The sequence below is a fragment of the Symphodus melops genome (genome assembly GCF_947650265.1).
Source record: "Symphodus melops genome assembly, chromosome: 19".
Classification (NCBI taxonomy): Eukaryota; Metazoa; Chordata; class Actinopteri; order Labriformes; family Labridae; genus Symphodus; species Symphodus melops.
Window position 1 is genome coordinate 7911572 of NC_136709.1, and position 17995 is coordinate 7929566.

Genomic DNA, 17995 nt, shown 5'->3' on the forward strand with positions numbered 1-17995 from the left:
TATACAGACTTAATCACTATGTGAAAAAAATAAATAAATGAACAAATACAAAACACAGCATAGGAGTATTCACTTTAATATAGATTTCTGAAGCCAAGGCACACTGTAGCACATGCTGTTCTCAATCCTGAACAGAGTTGTCAAATTGTCTTAGAAAATAAGGACAATATATCCATATTACATGACTTCAAATCTTCATGTTTATATGGGAAGTGTGTATATTTTTTCTTTAGCCTACATGCTTGTTGATTCAGTGTGGATATAGAGCAACTAGACAATTGTTTAAACCATTATTTTTTTACGCAAAGAAAAGTGATATCTTTGATTCAACAGCCTTCTAAGAATAGACAATTCAACATTTGCTATGATCTATTGTTTTTTTCTCAGATATCCTATAGGTAGACTTTTTGTACCACTTGCTTTGTGGTTTCATTGGAGATTTTGCGCCTGACACATCGTGTGAGTCACATAGAGCATTAAAGCCTGTTGTTGACCCTTTTAGTAATGGGGCAAGGGCAACCGACTGTATCTAGGGCTGTGGTATCTTCTTTAGTATTTATTTATTTATGAATGAAGTGACCATTGACACAAAAAAAAAATGCATACAAAATATCAAGTTAGTGTTCCATATAATGACATTAACATTATAAGGCGTTTAATTGGCAAGTATTTAACAACTGCTTAAAGTTTTGCATTTGAAAAATATAATGCACAATGCAAAAATATAATTTACTCTTTAGGCAGATGTGGGGGGAAAAAACATGGCAATTCCTTAAAAGAATCCAAGCAGCTGCAAGGCAACAGATATGGAAAGAAAGATGACACCTAAGTATCCAATGTAGCCATAGGCACCATTCATCCTTTTGGCTGGGTCTGAAAAAATAAAAAAAGGTATGATAAGAAAAAACAAGAATCAATAACAATACACTAAAGTCTTGACAACTAATATGTTGGAGTTCATTATTTAATTGTGATGCAATTAAATGTTAGGGTTGGGATACTGTAGCTTCTTCTAGTGCCTTTTTCTTAGTCACTATATTTAAATCACATTTCTTTTTCTATAAATTATTCAACAGCACTAGATGAAGAGGGGAATAAACAGCATATTACACTTGGGCTTTATCCTTAATGCAACAATATGTAGTATGTATTTGATGACATTTACACTAATTGATGAAAATAAGAGATTTTACAAGACTGTTGGACCAAACTACAGAGGTCAGTAAGTAATCCATCACCATGTAATGACTAGCAGTAAAGTTGTATAAAAGGACAGCTGAAAAGTTAGGGGAGTCATGATAAGAAATCAGACTCACAGCTCCTATACTGCTATACTTGTATAGCATATAGTTTATGTGTTTGTGTGTGTTGGGGGGTGGGGTGTGTGTGTGTGTGTGTGTGTGTGTGTGTGTGTGTGGGGGGGGGGGGGGGGGGGGGGTGTATAACTGCATTTTGTCTCATTGAAAAATAAAAGCAATGCATGAATTTGAGGTATTCATCTCAAAATTAAATTGGTATTACCTCCTGTGAAGTACCCCCAGGCATATGAAAACCTGCTGGTCACCCAAATGGCCCCGAGCACCGATGCAGATAACTAAGATTGTGCACAAAGGGGAAAAAAAGGAAAATATGTAAGAAATACAAGTACGATACAGTCCAAGTCAAATTTGCTGAATCATTATGACAGCTCTTTTCATCTGAGTTTGTTATCTAAAGGGAATAGTGCCAAAGATCATGACACTTCATATCTCTCACATGCCTGTCTTTGTAAATGTCATAGTCCACCATGTAAAACTCTAGTCTAAACAATAACAACAAACAGATTTGTTGACTTGACTGATTAATTGCGTAGAAATCAAACATACCGGGTAGACAAGAGCTGCAATGGTCTGGAAAACAAGCCACTGTGGGTAAACTTCTAGGGTGTTCTGATGTGCCCTCTGAATGCAGTTGAACACTTGCTCCTTTTCACTGTACATAGTAGGATACTGCAAAGTACACCACAGACAAATAATTCAGACAAAGACAGTTTCATGCATCCAGGATGAGAACGTAAGTAGGAACTGAATTCTTATATAGAACTACCTTCACATCGTACTTCTTCCTGGCAGCCCCAACCTTAACTGCTAAATAGCCCAACATAATCCAGCTGTAGAGGTAGGTAAATATGACATATCCGAAACTGGACGGCAACACTGTAAGCATGTCCATGTCTGCACAATATTTCTGAATATGGAGATGTTACGGAAAGTAGACCTACTGAAGAGCGAAAGGTTCAGTAAGGCAATTTTATAGACCTTTGGAGGGACATCCGGAAGCAACAAACTACTTACGATTGGTTACATAAAATATCGCGAGATCTCGCTTCTGCACGTTTGTCACATAGACTGTAAATAGCTTTCCTGTTTTGTGTTTTCTTGCAAATCACCGCCTACATTATTCACTCACATTTAGTTTGAACTAGTTGTTTACTTCACTGTAGTCGTAGTTGTATTCTTTCTTTTTTGTCTGTTCATCGTCATGTAGTTGTTCGACGATGTTTTTCTTCATGTAAAGTTGGCCAAATAATCGGAAGTGGATGGAGACATGACGTAATTTATATATCTATGATTGACCAGAAAACAATTGACTACATTATTAGAACATGTATATGTTAGATATTCTACAGTGAGTGTCATACTTCGCCAAAAGAAAGGCGACTAAATCTGGTCTGAACAAAAAGAGCCGTCATGACAAAGATTCGTTCAAAAGACTCGGGTCGTCCGAACAGCACGTGACGTTAGTGGAATTTTCCATCGGTTATGAAAGCCGTTGCTCAACTGGCTTCCCTGTTCTTTGAGCTACGACGACGGATCAGAAGCCAACTGTTCTTCAAACCACCGACTTTGATCATTTTTACCTAAATCAAGTATATACCATATTATATATATATATATATTGTGTCGCCATACGTTTTTCTACATATATTTTAATCACATCGTCAAAGCAGAGGATTTCAAGCTTAAATCGACCTGGTAAGAAACAGCCGAACTGTTAGGCCATAGCTACGTGTTTGATGTAACTTTTGTCGACTTTTATGTAAAACTTCATTGTATCAATGACTATACAAGGTACTAATGTTATACATTAGCGAAGGCATAACGTCATCTGACTTCGTTATTTAAGTAATATCATGTTAGTCAAACTATTTATGGCTTGCGTCATGGAAATTTCCAGTACTCTCGTCAGCCATTGTAATTACACAACGTTGCTTTGCTTGCTTGGGGCAACGAAACACTCCACGATGGCGGACAAGATTAAGGCTCTAATCTAAAACACGTCACTGCAATTACGACAAAAAAATATGTACAGTTTTTGTAATCGTTGCGCTGTTTATTTTTTATTTTGTTTTGTCTCACTTCAGATTGTCGTCAGAAAACAGCACCATGGCAAAGGGAAATGGCCCGCACTCCGAAATGGCATGCGCCCGTCAGACTGATGGCATCAATGTAATCTTCGACAAGAACAGCCCTGCCTCATCTCCCTCACGTCGCGAATCAAGCTGTGAAAGTGACCGCTCCTCTGAATCTGTACACCACATGGAACGTGATAGCAGTCTGCGACATAGGTCCTCCTCTTCATCCAGCAGCAGGTCTCCCCGCTCCAGGTCCCGCTCTCATCCCCGTTGCCACAGACCTTCTTCTCGCTGTCGCTGCGACAACCATTTCAGATATGGCCGTGGCAGACATCCCAACTCCCGACACCGCTCCAGCTCACGGTCTCGTTCCAGGTCACTCCGACGTTGGAGCAGGTATAACAGGACTGCAGGCCATTCTCTCAAGTCTTCCTCAAAAACTGACAGGAGCAGGTCATCATCAGAACACTCTGATAGTTTGAGTTTGGATGGTAAGTAAATTAAATGACACAGGGTAATGGTAATAACTTAACAATTGTTTATCTTTACAATTATCTATTTATTACCTCAAAACTGGAATGACAATGTTTATATTGAAATAATAATCTCTCAAAATGTGTCTGTGTGCCCAAGTTAAAAGGGAACTTCTCAAAGCTGCTTATGCCAATTCTACGAAGATCCTTGGAGTGGATCATTTGGACCTTCCTGAGAGTGTGAAACCAATCCTGTCAGAGCGTTGGGAATCCAAACCAGTGTGGCAAGAGCCAGGGACAAGGGTAACACAAAACCCTATAAAGTCTCTTGTACAGGTGGGTGTGATTTCAGTTTTATATCGAACCCACCACACAGCTGAAATAAGACTGTAGAGGCCTGGAATATACTTATTTTCCATGACCCATTGTAAACTACAATTTTTGGAGGAAACCAAATCGTTTTTACAATACACCTGTGTTAAATGGTCTACTGAAATCAATTATTTTTCCACATATCCAATAGACTTAAACATCTTTGGCTGTACATGAAGATTTCCTTCTTTTTTTTTTAAATATAAAGGTGGATCCTTGCTGTCACACCTTTTATCAAAGTTGCAGTAAATAAACTTAAATTATTGCTTGGTGTACTTTCTAAAGACATCTATTGATAAGCCTGAGGTATATGTTGTTGAATTTCCTGTTGCTTGTGTTAACCTTTGGATTTCTAAGGGAACACATACTCTCTGTATTTATTCCTGTCTTCATAGATAACATGACAGTGGTCTTCTTCACTCATCGGCACCTGGGATTAAAGGGCAGTCATGTGACTTGGGTGACGACATTATGTGGTTGTGAGAAAGGTTAATTGCTAAATCTTACAATGTTCCTATGTTAAGTTTATCATCTAGAGGTTTGCAATTTAACACATGAATTTGGATCTCTCAAAATTTTGAACACAGTGCATACAGCTCATACATTTTTAGTCCAGTACGTTGATGTTTAACAAGCAGGTCAGATTTTGTTTAATGATTACTATTGCTGATAAAGAGAACAGTACAATTTTTGTCATTCAAAATGTATGTATGCTTGCAGTTGAAATGGGTCATTGTTATTTAGCAGAATCCTCCAATTGCTGATGGTGTGCAGGGACTGGACTTCATTATAGTGACTGTCCCTGTCAAGAGAGCTAAAAAAAGATGAAGAACTCCACTCCCTTTGCCAAAGATAAGTTGGTACACCGGCCATGTCCTGAGGTGCTGGGAAACCTACATCATGATCATTCTGCCACTGTAGAAAGAGAAGGCATCCTTTTTATTTGCATTCTTCTATTTTGTTTTATTGTGTGTTAAGGTCTACCCTTTTAGCATCCATTTAATGGCTGAACATAGTCTTTTAAAGCAGTTGGAAAGTGGGAAACATGCATGAAAGATGCAGTTTGTGGGAGCTGAGATTTACTTTTAACCTATGCTGTGATAGTGTTTTGATATGTAAGAATTTGAAGATATTACTAGTGTATAAACTGAAGACAGATCAACACTCACCCTACCTCTCTGACTGGATCTGCTTTTCTTGTCTTTTTGGAACAGAGCGATGAGGAGGAGCCTGAAGATGTACCTAGCCCCAAACTGTCCCAAAAAGGGAAAATCTCTTTCAGCATTAATGTAAGTGATCTAAATGGTAATCCCTTCCAGATCATCTGGGGTCTCATTTATAACTGTTGCGTACGCACAAAACGGGGCCTGAAACTTGCGTACGCCTTTTCCCACGCAAAGTTTGTGATCTATAAAACCGAACGTGACGGTAAAATTTGCGCACATTTAAGAAAACTCTGACCCATGCGTACGTACATTTTGGAGGCGTGGTAAATTGGCGACACACACAGCGAAATGTTTAATTGAAGCCTGCAGAATGTATTGATGTCTTTTCCACGTTTTTTATTTTTTTTTATATCAAATTTACTGACAGATCTGCGTCATTATAATCATTAAAAGCGGCAGTTCTTTCACACGCGTGGATGTAGTGAGCTGTTTTCAGTGATTAACTTTAAATATGACAATATTTAAATGTCAAAAAATACTCCATTAACCCGAACGGACGTCAGAGGACTGGACTGTACACTACTGACGTAGTGACTACTGATGTAGAAATCAGATTTATACTAACACACAGTGCCACCAGTTTAAATGAATATCTTCAAATATCTAGCATTTAACATCAAGTCTGATTTTTTTTTTTATTTTTTATTTTTTTTTTTTTAGTTTGAATAGAGATGACTGAGCAGACAAAGCAGTGGCTTTACACATTGTGTCTTCTCGTTATCACCTCCACGTATTTATTGTGTAAGTAAAAGAGTGGACATCGCTGACACAATCATTAGACCTATATATCCTCATAATTAGTCACAGAGCAGACAGTTTGTGAAAAAAGTTTATATTCTTCGTCTAAACTTCCGTTTCTGACGCGATCCAGCGCTGGAAACACATTTTCATTTACGAGCTGCGTTGTGTTGACCGTTAATGGCTGAATGTGGGTGTGTAACGGGCGGAACATTGCCTTCGTGCGCACATTTCTAGGTGGATTCTGATTTATAAAGGGAACTTTGCGTCAAGGTGTGCATACGAACAGCTTTTATAAATCTTAATTATTTTGTGCATGGGCCATTTCGGCGTGATGGGCGCTTGACCTTTTTTGTATGGATTCTACGAACTGTTTTATAAATGAGACCCCTGAACTGTCAGAGATATAAAAAATATATAATCAAATTTTTACATTTCTGCAAGCATACATTTGTGTTATTCATATTTTTTTTTGTCTTCTCCTTTTCCCTTTAGAATTCTGTGGTGAAACCAACCGTGGTAGCGCTGTCTTGTGCTAAGGTGACTCCAAGAATGGACAGCTATGAAAGCAGGAAGCCATATGGCCACTGGGTCCCAGTTAAATCAGGCAAAACGTCCAAAGCAAGGAAGCACCACCTTGCCAAGTCACGCTAGTGTGGCAAAATATATGGACTACTGTCAATACTGTAAATACTTTGTACATATGGTTAATGATTACATTCACAATATTTTCTTTCAGATTGTGTTGTGTTGGAAGAAGTGAAGAATTCATTCAGGTGGGATCTTTTTTTTCCACTGCTTTTTTTTTTTTCTTCATTTCTTTGATTCCAATAAAGATGTCCATTACAATAAAAGTGATTGTATCTGTTCGTCATTTTTCTAAACATAAATCACCACTATGCTCTTGCTTACTCTATTTTGAATCCTTTAACTGTTTGAGAAAGTTATTTTTCAAAATTAGCTTCAATAAGTCAATGGTTTTATTGTCCAGGAAAACAATCTGGTTAGCCCAATATCCTCATTGTCATGGCCCTGGAATGAAAGTTGCCATAAAACTGTACTTTAATAAACGAGTTTATAGTTTAAACGACAACACCTCCCATTGACAAGGATTTTCAATATGCCAGTGGTAAATCTGTCAAAACTTTATGTAAGGAATAGGTCTGCTAAATGGGTGCAGCCATATTTATGGACGTGACGCTGCAATTGCTGTGATAGCCACATGGTGTCACTATGATCATAGAAGTGTAGAAAAAGCATGGGGAAATGTTTTTTCCATGTTATTTGTAAGATGTTGGTAATATTAGTTGCATTGTTATGTAACGGGTAAGGGGTGGCACCTGGAAACAGCTCGAAGACAGAGACACAAAGACAAAACACTGAGTCGACTTTAGTTCACTCTTCTCTAGCCTCTGCCAGACTGAAGGGACTGAAGCAGAGCGCAGCAAAGACGATAAACGGACTGTTTATGCTCAGCAGGGGAGGTGCTGCCCCCTTGTGGCCTATTCACTACAACATAATATTAATACAAAATAACCGAGCGCAATTACAAAATTTCAAATTTTGTAAAAATTTACAAAAACACATTTCAGTGTGTCAGAGTTACAAGTCTCTTAATAAAATCAATGCAAATGATATTAAGGTGTCTATATAATTAGATCAAGGCAGATCAAAATAAATGGTTCCAAAATATCACATTAGAGCAATATCATGATTTGTACTTTACTCAGCCTAAAACTACACCGTCTGTTAACCAAAGTATTTCTGTATGATCAGAAGTGAAAAGGAATGTAAAAGACAATTTTGATGGTTGTATTTCAATAAGCCCCATGGTCTGTATGGCACATTGTTGGGGTGCCAGAAGTGCTTGGAATGGTAGGAGAGTCCAACACTTTTTGTAGTTTTATCAATCAAAAATGTGTGATGGCAGTAGTACCTCCACGGGCAATTTGTTTTACTGCACATAACCTGTTATTGCTGGGACTAAAATATCACCATAAGCTTTCTGCTTTATTCTCAAGCATGTTCCTTCTTGCAAAACTTGATTTATCCTGCTCTTATAGTAGCTCTGACATTTTACCTCAAAGCATGTGTTTTTTTGTTTTGATCCATTCTTGGCATGTGTTCTAAACCCAGTTGAATTATTGCCAGAAGGTAATTTATTTGTTGGTTTAGATAACAATCTTTAATTATAACCCTCACAGTATTGATTTTCAGTATGCATGTCACTAGCTGTTGTAATTAAAGGGTAAAAACGCACAGTTTAAACTCCCAGACTGCATGTCTCCTGCTTTTAAACTGATCTGTAATTCTGATTAATTACTGAGAGCATCTCTAAGACACAGTATTGAATGTATTGATGCAGCGATAATCCTTATACAACAGCCAATACCCTCAGGCAAATCAGATACGACTAATATCACCATCATAAACCTGAACACCACATCAAATTACCCAACAGTCATCAGTAGGGTCCGAGATGAAAAACATCATCTGGAGATGTCTCCTACCTGTCAGCAGCAACACATAAACCTGTGACATGGCTGCCTGCATGAAATTGATCACAAAGATTACCTTAAATTTATTGTGATGATTGACACAATATGTCACATACTTCAGTTTACTACCTTATATACACTTTATATATACACACACACACACAAGCTTAATTAAACTCGAGGGTATTACTGCCTAATCAAACCTTTGGCTATGTTGGTGCATTCTCCTCTATACGCCTAAACAAAAAGAGGGTAAAGAATGGAAAAATCTGCATTTCATTTCCCAACACAAAGCTTTCATCCTCATATTGCAGCTAAAGGCATGGTGGTTTAATAGTGATATAGATGATAATAAATAAATAAAATTGAATTGCTTAATTGTTTTTTCTCTTCTGGTTGTTTATACTCACACTCAAACTGTCCACTGTATATCATGAGACCACACACAGTTAGCCCACAGACAAAAACAGTAAATGTCTGAGAATTTGATACCTGGTTTATTTAATGTGAAATAGAAAAAAAAAATCACAAGCCTGTTTGAAATTCTAATACAATATGAAAGACCACACAATACATATCTTCAAAAGGATACAATAGTTTGCTCTCAATAACCTCAGCATTACATAAAATGGTTGCCTAAATAATCAATTTTTGAATTTAAAAAGATAGCCTTTTTTTCTATACAGTACAGAAAAAGAAAAAGATGCAACCCAAATTCTTGGATGAAGACAAAACAGAAGCAACATATCCACTTAGGTGAGTTGACCCATTAGACAGCTGTGCCTCTCTCCAAATTTTGTTTAATTTCTGCTGTGTATTTGCCATAGAAACGCTCTGCCTTTTTGTTGAACTTGGCATTTCTCTCGTTGATGTAGTCAATGTCTGCATCGTCATTGTAGGCTCTGCGTCGACTGTACTTGGCCCGCTTCTCAATCCTGAAAATCCAACATAAAAACAGTTTAGGGAGGATTCTTTAAACCACTATGAATGCTAGCCATGTCCGATCCAATAACAATAATTGGCTACATGCAATAATTTGAGGGTTTGCATTTAAATTTGGCAAGAAGATTGTCAAAGGAAAACTTGAAATGTGTATACATAGAAAATAATTTACATTTGTGAGCTCCCTCTCTTGATTCAATGTGCGTCTTCAAAGCATTGTTGTGCGTCATACTTTGGCAACTAAATCCTTGTCTAATGGCCTACAGTTGCATCTTTAAAGCACGCCTAAAGACTGTCTCAAATGTTTAACAGCTCGGGAAAAACCAGGGCAATTAAAGGTGAAGGGATTTGGTGTAAAACCAAGAACAAATGAAAGAACGTCACAGTTTTTAAGCAGAAATAACTCAAATGTGTAGGACAGATACAATTTGATCCCTCCAGGCTGGTACATTATTCTGGCTTCCATTAACTTTTGCCATGTAAAAACCATGTAAGCCTAACCACCCTACAACTAAAGATCTATTATAGTATGGATTATTATTTATCTATCTATCTTTATATTATTATTTATCTGACAAAAGGTCATATAACTAGAACCCACTCCCTAACTCATCTACAAAATAATCCACTGCATTATTAAAGCAGATTGATAAATTTTCTGTGGTGTCAAATTCTTAAAAGATAAGACTCCAAGAGAGCAACTCCTTTCAAAACACCATCTTTTCTTTTCTTTTGGAAAAAGTCGGTTATTTGAACATTTGGAAAAACATACTTTAGTTGGTGTGTTTCTGATTATGTTCACCTGCATTTTACACTGAAAGGCATTATCTTGCCAACCAGAAAAGTAGGCAAACCTGTGCTCCAGGTTAAGTTAGCTAAATCGCCATGTTATTGTGCATTAATAGACTCTGGTGGTATGGTAGGTTGTTGAGCTGTCCATTTTTTTGGGTTACAATACTACTAGTTTGCCTGGATTCAGCTAAGACAGTAGTTTCAAGAGCCTTTAACCGAGTTTATAAGTCATGTTTTAATAACTTAAAAGGCGGGGTAGGTCATTTCCGAAAACTAGCATGATTTTAAAAGTAGCATCCTGTCCGTTCTCCTTCACCCATCCCCTCCCCTCTGTGCTCCCTCAAAAGCCATGACCACTTACATGCACTAGCGCCATTGGTCCAGAAGTGGATTTCAGCTCATGTTTTCAGTGTGGGCTCCAGCATGCATGGGGTAGAGAGGCTTGATTGGTTTATAAAGCGTGGTTGAGTGTCGACGTTGGTCAAAATTTTTACGCGTTTGCAACTTTTTTAGTTTCTCTTTCAGAGCACATAAATTATTAATTACTATCAGGTGTTAGCTTGTAAGCTAAGCTAAGCTTACAGTAAGCGGTACTAAACAACTTGGCAAATTAAAAACACACCCAAGATGGCTCATTTCTGTCTTTAAAAAGAAAACAGAAATCCCAATCAACGCAGTCTTTCAGGTCAAAGAAGAATGTCAAACAAATCCATAAAAATCAGGTCTGTTTTTTTTTTTTAAGTGTACAGTGATTTATGCTGATATTTAATAAACAGACTGAGAATCCGATTAAATAAGTTGATGGTGAGGGCAGTATATGTCTGTTTTTGAATGTGACTTACTGTTTCTCCACATCCTCCACCATGCGGTCAATGCCCTCCTTTGTGGGAACGTGGGTGCCATGAATTAGGCTATTGGACGTGGGGTGGAAGTCCTCACCACTGTGAAGCAGCAGCAACAAATTGATTAAAGAAGCACAACCAAAGAAAATCACCATTTTAACATACTTAATACTTTTCTATTCCACCATTGTGATCAAGGCTGTTTAATGGGAGATGATGATGTAGCTACAGGGCAAAATGTGTTGGTGGATCTGTCATGGTTCTAACATGGGTTAGCCTATATGTTTAAAAACGCACAGGCCCCAAAATCTTATTTGACCTTTGATTGTAAATCTTTATATTTTTGGATGTGAGCAATTTTGTCCACAATTACCCAAGGGCAAAAAGGTTTACTGAACTCAAGTTAACATAATGAAAATGTCTTGTGCTAGAGATGCAACGATTCACTTAAGTCCCAATATGATTCAGGAAACCGGGTTCATGATACAAATCTCTAACAATTTAATTTACAAAAACAGATGAAAGATTCCTTTCATTTTTTCATGAAAACACCAATGCACCTTGTTATCTCTTTGGCTCTGACACTCATTTGGGCGAGTGTACCGGTTTGTACACCGTCAATCCAAAAGTTTGTATGGTTTGACTTCACAGCTGTCTTGATTACGTCTGCTTGGTACAATCAACCACCTCTGCTCTACAGCTGCTGACACTCTCCATATTACTATACTATAACGGCCAAGATAACAAACTGTGTTTGTGTCACATACATATCTGCTACAGTACATTAAATTGAGAAGACATTATGTTCTGTTGAATCAATCACAGATTTAAGAAGAGTCGCAGCTATCGAATATTTTAGTAATCGAGTATTCTATCAAATATCCCAGTCGATTAATTGAATAAATCATACTTTTGCTTCATTAACTCGTCTTGGGTCGTCCCAACAAACCTGCTTGTAGTCTATGCAGCCTCCATGGTAACACCTGCTTGTTACAAACAACCACCTCTGCTCTACAGCTGCTGATGTTCACCATATTACTGACAGGGTCCCAAATTAACTTTTGGATTCACTGGTCAAGGTGGCAGGTAGATGGAAAATACAGGACAAACATGTTTTAACGGCAGAAATAACAGATAGTGTTTTTGTGTCACCTACACATCTGTTACTGTACATTTAATTGAGAAAGCATCATGTTCTGTTGAATCAATCTCGAACAATTTTTGTAATCAAATTATTCGACTTACTCGAAGGAACCGTTTCAGCTCTAGATTTAAGTCACAGATTCAATAATGTTATCAGAACAGGAAATTGAGAAATGTATTTTTTGGCTTCATTTTTTTAAAAACAGATCACCTTTACATTCCTACCTTGTGCCCATGTGAGTGGGTACATTCTACTACTTGAATTTCCCTTGGGATCAATAAAGTATCTATCTATCTATCCATGCATCTTTATTACTGCAGCCAATTGTCACAACTCATGTTACTCGGCCAGAAATGTCACATTTTCAGTCTAAAGCACATGATTATCTTATCTACACTTTTGTGGAAAATCTAGAAATGCCATGGAGGCAATTGCTCCAAAGTTGACCTTTCTGTCTACATGGCATATGAATAAAAACAAATAGTACTTTTACAGCAATGAGACGGGTACATATGTTTATCTCACCAGTCCTCCCTCTGCTTCTCATAGCTTTCAAAGTCTGGTCTGATTTGCTTGGTGAGCCTCTGGTACTGCCGAAATTGAGCTTCTGCATATCCTGTGTGAGAAGAGAAATAAAAAATAAAATCCAAATGGGTTATAATTGCCCAACAAACAGAAGGAAGGCAAGAGGGTTGGCGATGTGGCTCTTTAAAAAGAGATGAGTAAGCAATTCTTCTTTTCCCTTCTGATGAAAACCCATCAGGAATATTTCCTACCGACATGTTTTAGAACATTTTTTACTTGTTATTTATGGCTGCACGACACAAAATTAAAATCTTGCAGGCATTTTTAACCTCCAATCTTCTTTACAGGTTTAACCTGTAATTATGTTTACTCTTAGTCACATAGGGGCTGCTAAATCTTGTTTGGGGATTATTGTATACAGAGGGGAGGAGGGACAGCGGGTGTGTATTGTAACTAATGTCTTGTGTCCTGCCTGTCTGTATACTGCTACTGGATGCCTTGAATTTCCCTCTGGATCAATAAAGTATCTATCTATCTATCTATCTATCTATCTATCTATCTAGATGTCTATGACATTTTTTATCTCCACCCCCTTGTTCTTCAAACACATTAACAGCACTACTGTATCACATTGTGTAAAAATGCCTCAAACTGTCACATGCAAAGGCACAGCAGAACAGAAAAGTAGATCAGAACTGTGGTACACCACTTGTTCTCTCAAATGTAACCGGGGTGCTGTGAGCATGCACCTGACTGCTCTTCCTTGAATCTGAATTGAATTCCTCAAGTTTAATTTGTAGAGAGAACTGAATTAAGGGTACTGATTTTTTTGGGGAGGGAAAGGGCAGTTTGAAGTGTATTTCATTAACTGTTGAATAATAGTTTCAAGATTAAAATTCAATTTGGAAATTATAAATTCAATTTCAAAATATTCTGTGTGAGATTCAGTTGAAATGATAAAAATGTGAATTATCTCATTTATTTGTGTGCTAATTGTAAGAGAGACTGTACTCACTGAAAACCCCATAACTGAATTATCATTTTGTGTGGTAATGGGAAAGAAATTAACTCTGGATCGATGAAGAAAAGTAAAAACAGTTCAGACTGCCTTCATTTCAAATGAGGATGTAGATAAATACGATTAGTCTATTCTTTGTGCTTTATCGATTTACAAAGCTACTTTAAACATGTATAGAAGAGATGAGGTCATATTTTCCCCTGCTAGCTAGGGAGAAAGAACGAGAAGGACAGCTAGAGCATACATGTACATTTCGGGCAGTGCAGATGTGTGGATCCACCACACCATGGGCACATAGCAACAATAAGGTAAGAGGAGTAAGTGCAGAGAAACAGTGTGTTTGTCCTCCTGTATGTCAAACCTTTTTCCTGTCTGCTAATGGGCAGCTCATACACTGCTGACATGTTAGCGTTTTGCATGTGTGGCCGTCCATTAGTGTTTGGTTGATGTGCAACGCATGGACAGCTTGTGTCTAAGATCTGAACAAATTTGGCTATATTTGTGAGGACTGGTAGGTTACTGGTCAAAACTGAGCAGGCTGAGAATCAGCAAAATCTGGTCACCAACAGATCTATCTGTGTTCCTTAATCAAAAGTTAGGTTGAAACAATATGCTGTGCTAAAAAAAAAAAAGTGTGGAAACCCCACAAACATGATAATTGCAGTGTGTGCCAGAGAAATCCTTGCTTTTTATTTCATCATCCTTTTTAAAAGGTTAGAGCAGCCACAAAGGTCACTATAGCTGCCCTGCTTATGAAGCTGTAGCCTCAGTACGTCTTCTACATTATTTGTCATTGTTCTCAGCAAAAAGGATTGAGAGGACTATCATGGATACTGTACTGTGACACCTAACAAGTAATTAGCCAATAATATAATACCTTGCCCAGCCACACCTATGGCGACCTGGCAAACAGGAGCTAAGATATATAAAGAGCAGCGGAGGGAGATGTGGCCCATTTGGCAGTGTGTTGCTCTTGTCTTTGAGATTGAGAAATTTTTGTGTAATCCTTCTGTGAATTAGTTTGTTGATAAATAATTTTAAACTTTGCTTAGATCTAGTTCCTACTTCTTTTCTCTAGGTCTTATTTGATTGTTACTTCCCTCACCCTCTAGCCATCATGGGGAACACAATTCACATTAGAATACATCTGAAAATGTCTTGCACATACAAAAACTCACATAAAATATATACTACAGAAACAAACCTGCAAATCCAGTATCTGGGTTTTTCTTCTTCTTCTTCCTCTCCCACCGCTCTGCATCGTCAGCTGTGATTTCCAGCAGTTTCACTCTGTCGTAGTCCTCCCCCCTGGCAGCACATTCCTGAAGGCAAAATATGAGATACAGTTTAAAAAAACAGGAAGAAAGCGCAATGAACATCATATGATTTAATATTAAATGGTTAAATGCTTCTAGCTTTGGCAAAAACAAAAAGATATGAAGTCAGGCCATATATCAGCCAACTGGCTTCTGGGTAGGTTGGTGTCCACTCGGTTTATTTTCAGAGATGCCACCATATCCCTATGCTTAAGTCAGTGATGAAACTTGAGCAAACTTTATGCAAATCCACTAGCCTCAACGACAAAAGCAAACTCCCCTATGGTTAGCAATGATTTGATATTGTTACATCATTTAAAGTAAACAATGCCACTATCAAAACTACATGAGACGTCACAAGATAGCTTTCTGTCTACAAAATACAAGTCTAGATCGTTGTTCTGTCTGAATGAGGCTTTCATTTATTTTTGAAGTATGAACATCTGCTCATTCACATTTGGACATCATTGTAAATGTATAGAGTGCTTTAGAGTTTATTGGTCCCAGAAGTCAGTACCTTTTTCTTTTCATCCACGGTAAGCTCCCACTCCAGTCGGGCTTTTTTAGCCTCCCAGTTAGAGGGGAGCTTCAGTCTCTTGTCCTCTTCCACGACTTCCTTGTGGTTGAGCTTACGTGCTTCATTCTGCAGTAAAACAGAACAAAATAATACAACGTTGTCTGTGCAGCTGTAGATAACGTTACCCAAACAAAATTTATTTGATTTCAAAGAGTTTCTTTTAATGTATGAACACTAAAATATCCCCTATGTTTATTGTGATATGTACTAATCTAAGGTACAGATAAAACACACCCGTTTGAAATGTAACTCTCTGAATTTTCGAAGTCTGTCTTCTCTCTTCTGGGAAGGAAGCGTTTCAGCCGTTTCTTCTTCGGTGGCTGCAGCAGACGTCTGTAAATAACGTCAATACTCATTAATTATACAGACAACAGACTCTACGTGACTGAAAGACCAAAAACCTGTATGTTGACAAAGTTATGTTGTTACGACTTAAGGTAGTTAGCACTACCTAGCTTTGGTTAGCTTAGAACAGCAACAGTGGCAGTTAAACAACAAGTTAGAAACGTATTGATTCATACAACTCATTCTCCATCGACATCGTTATTTCATAAACAAACTATTAGCCCCATATTTAAATTAACGTAGGTGTTGTAGAATAAAATGGGAAAACAACTTACTTCACCACAGGACGCCATTGTTTTGGTAGCGTTAAGAAGAGAAGGAGTCAGACAGGAAGTATGATGTAAGTACCGGATATTACGAAGTACGTTTGCGTCTTTTTTTCTTCTAGTTTTTATTTTATTTTCCTTTTTTTATTTTTCGATAACGAAAAAGTAACTTTAATTCTTTAATATTAGAACGTTGTTAATAGTCAGAAACACTGTTCATTTAGCTCTACATACTTCTAGCTTACTTTTTCTTCAAGGCTGTTATTGTTTGAGTAAAAAAGAAAAATACACAAGTAGTTGGAACTAGTCTATAATCCGTTTATAATTTATGTTTCGATTATTGAGAGTAGCCTGCTATCTCAAATTTAGTTTAGTCAGATCAATTTAATCACTGTTACATATAAAAAAAAAATTAGGCACCAGCTTTAATTGTGCAAAAAAGGCCAACAACATCTATAGGTCCAGCGCAAAAATGAAACTCAGTGGCAAAACTGTCCTTAGTAGTATACATTAGTTGATATAAGTGAAACGGTTTTGAAAGGTATGATGACTTCTGACGTAAAGGTGTAATTTGCTTTTTTTTTTTTTTTTTCGGGTGGACTTTTTTTTTTTTTTTTTTAAACAACTCATGGTCATCTAATGAGAAATTCCTGGAGTAGAGCAGATACATTTTCGAAAATCATTTTATTTGACAAAGACAACACTGCTGCAGTTAAGTGCCATCATGGTCAAGTTATTTATACATAATTGTGTAAATTCAGCTATGCCATCCCGGGAAACTCTTTGTCATTTTGTCTTGGTGTGGATCATTTTCTCCCTGCCTCGTGGAAAAAGTTTTTGTAAGGTGACTTATATTTACAGTAATATCTTTGTGTATTATTTCAAACCACGCCATGTTGCTTCCTTTGGATATTTAAAAGTACAGAGAGATACTGCTAGACTGGAAACTGGCTTTATGCACAAACACACAGTAATTATAAACATGACTTGAGGTTATAGTGAAAAGGCACAAAAGGTCATAATAATGTCAGCATAATGTCATCAGTGTGCCACACAGAGAGTCTTTTTAAACTCCACTAAACTCACTTGTTATGGTTGTTTCTGCCACAGAGCAATAAAAACTCATATGTATTACCCATGCTATTTTTTCTGACCTACAAAAAACACAAGAATCAATCAGGAACCTGAAACGTAACCTAAAATCTTAAAATATGATTTTACAATATGATCAGAGAGGACAGTAAATACCTTCAAGACCTATTCCAGCATGTTTGACTTGACAAAATGGATGTGCTCTCTGTTTGATTGCATTATACTAATAGAGAACTTTTTTGGAGGATGTAATTAAGTGAAGTTTATAGTCTTAGATTAAAGCTTCCTCTAGATCACAGGCAATGCTAATGGGGTGATGCATTTTCACTGGGAACCAGATGGGAGAACATCACAACAGAACAAAACATTGTTGGCTCCAGTAACTGGCAGTGCTCAATTACTCCAGTTCAAATGAGAAATCATCTTTAAAATAGG

The 17995-nt window shown here is 37.3% G+C and overlaps 3 protein-coding genes across 6 annotated transcripts; 1 reads left to right on the forward strand and 2 right to left on the reverse strand.

Moving 5' to 3' along the window:
- Positions 1 to 60: 60 nt before the first annotated feature.
- On the reverse strand, positions 61 to 2331 carry mgst3b (microsomal glutathione S-transferase 3b). Its single transcript, XM_079369318.1, has 4 exons — positions 2086 to 2331; positions 1866 to 1988; positions 1522 to 1594; positions 61 to 873 (listed from the first exon to the last, which is right to left on the reverse strand). Exons 1-4 carry the CDS (start codon positions 2209 to 2211, stop codon positions 773 to 775), a joined length of 423 nt encoding a protein of 140 aa, XP_079225444.1. The 5' UTR covers positions 2212 to 2331; the 3' UTR covers positions 61 to 772.
- An 80-nt stretch (positions 2332 to 2411) lies between these two features.
- Positions 2412 to 7057, forward strand: rsrp1 (arginine/serine-rich protein 1). Of its 4 annotated transcripts, none has more exons than XR_013781304.1 (5): positions 2412 to 3014; positions 3404 to 3885; positions 4028 to 4203; positions 4984 to 5120; positions 5454 to 5528. XR_013781304.1 is itself a non-coding variant. In XM_079369440.1 (5 exons), the coding sequence occupies exons 2-5, from the start codon at positions 3426 to 3428 to the stop codon at positions 6855 to 6857; spliced, it is 870 nt and encodes a 289-aa protein (XP_079225566.1). In that variant the 5' UTR covers positions 2418 to 3014; positions 3404 to 3425; the 3' UTR covers positions 6858 to 7057. The 4 variants fall into 4 exon arrangements, 3 of the variants coding, with proteins under 3 accessions (XP_079225567.1, XP_079225568.1, XP_079225566.1); XM_079369440.1 differs by lacking the exon at positions 4984 to 5120 and adding an exon at positions 6699 to 7057 and having other exon boundaries at positions 2418 to 3014; XM_079369441.1 differs by having other exon boundaries at positions 4984 to 5528.
- Positions 7058 to 8755: 1698 nt separating this feature from the next.
- Positions 8756 to 16586, reverse strand: syf2 (SYF2 pre-mRNA-splicing factor). Its single transcript, XM_079370216.1, has 7 exons — positions 16478 to 16586; positions 16092 to 16190; positions 15798 to 15923; positions 15169 to 15286; positions 12947 to 13037; positions 11278 to 11376; positions 8756 to 9636 (listed from the first exon to the last, which is right to left on the reverse strand). Exons 1-7 carry the CDS (start codon positions 16493 to 16495, stop codon positions 9471 to 9473), a joined length of 717 nt encoding a protein of 238 aa, XP_079226342.1. The 5' UTR covers positions 16496 to 16586; the 3' UTR covers positions 8756 to 9470.
- Between the last annotated feature and the right edge of the window lie 1409 nt (positions 16587 to 17995).

Bases quoted from the DNA above. Each gene is read 5' to 3' on its own strand.
- mgst3b (XM_079369318.1), bottom strand. From the start codon at position 2,211: ATGGACATGCTTACAGTGTTGCCGTCCAGTTTCGGATATGTCATATTT. The intron at 1,595-1,865 runs GTATGTTTGATT...GCACAATCTTAG, and splicing joins TTGCAGCTCTTGTCTACCCG to TTATCTGCATCGGTGCTCGG. The intron at 874-1,521 runs GTAATACCAATT...TTATTTTTTCAG, and splicing joins CTGGGGGTACTTCACAGGAG to ACCCAGCCAAAAGGATGAAT.
- rsrp1 (XM_079369440.1), top strand. From the start codon at position 3,426: ATGGCAAAGGGAAATGGCCCGCACTCCGAAATGGCATGCGCCCGTCAG. The intron at 3,886-4,027 runs GTAAGTAAATTA...TGTGTGCCCAAG, and splicing joins TGATAGTTTGAGTTTGGATG to TTAAAAGGGAACTTCTCAAA. The intron at 4,204-5,453 runs GTGGGTGTGATT...TTTTTGGAACAG, and splicing joins CTATAAAGTCTCTTGTACAG to AGCGATGAGGAGGAGCCTGA.
- syf2 (XM_079370216.1), bottom strand. The intron at 15,924-16,091 runs GTGTGTTTTATC...GTTTTACTGCAG, and splicing joins GAGAGTTACATTTCAAACGG to AATGAAGCACGTAAGCTCAA. The intron at 15,287-15,797 runs GTACTGACTTCT...TTTTGCCTTCAG, and splicing joins CCGTGGATGAAAAGAAAAAG to GAATGTGCTGCCAGGGGGGA.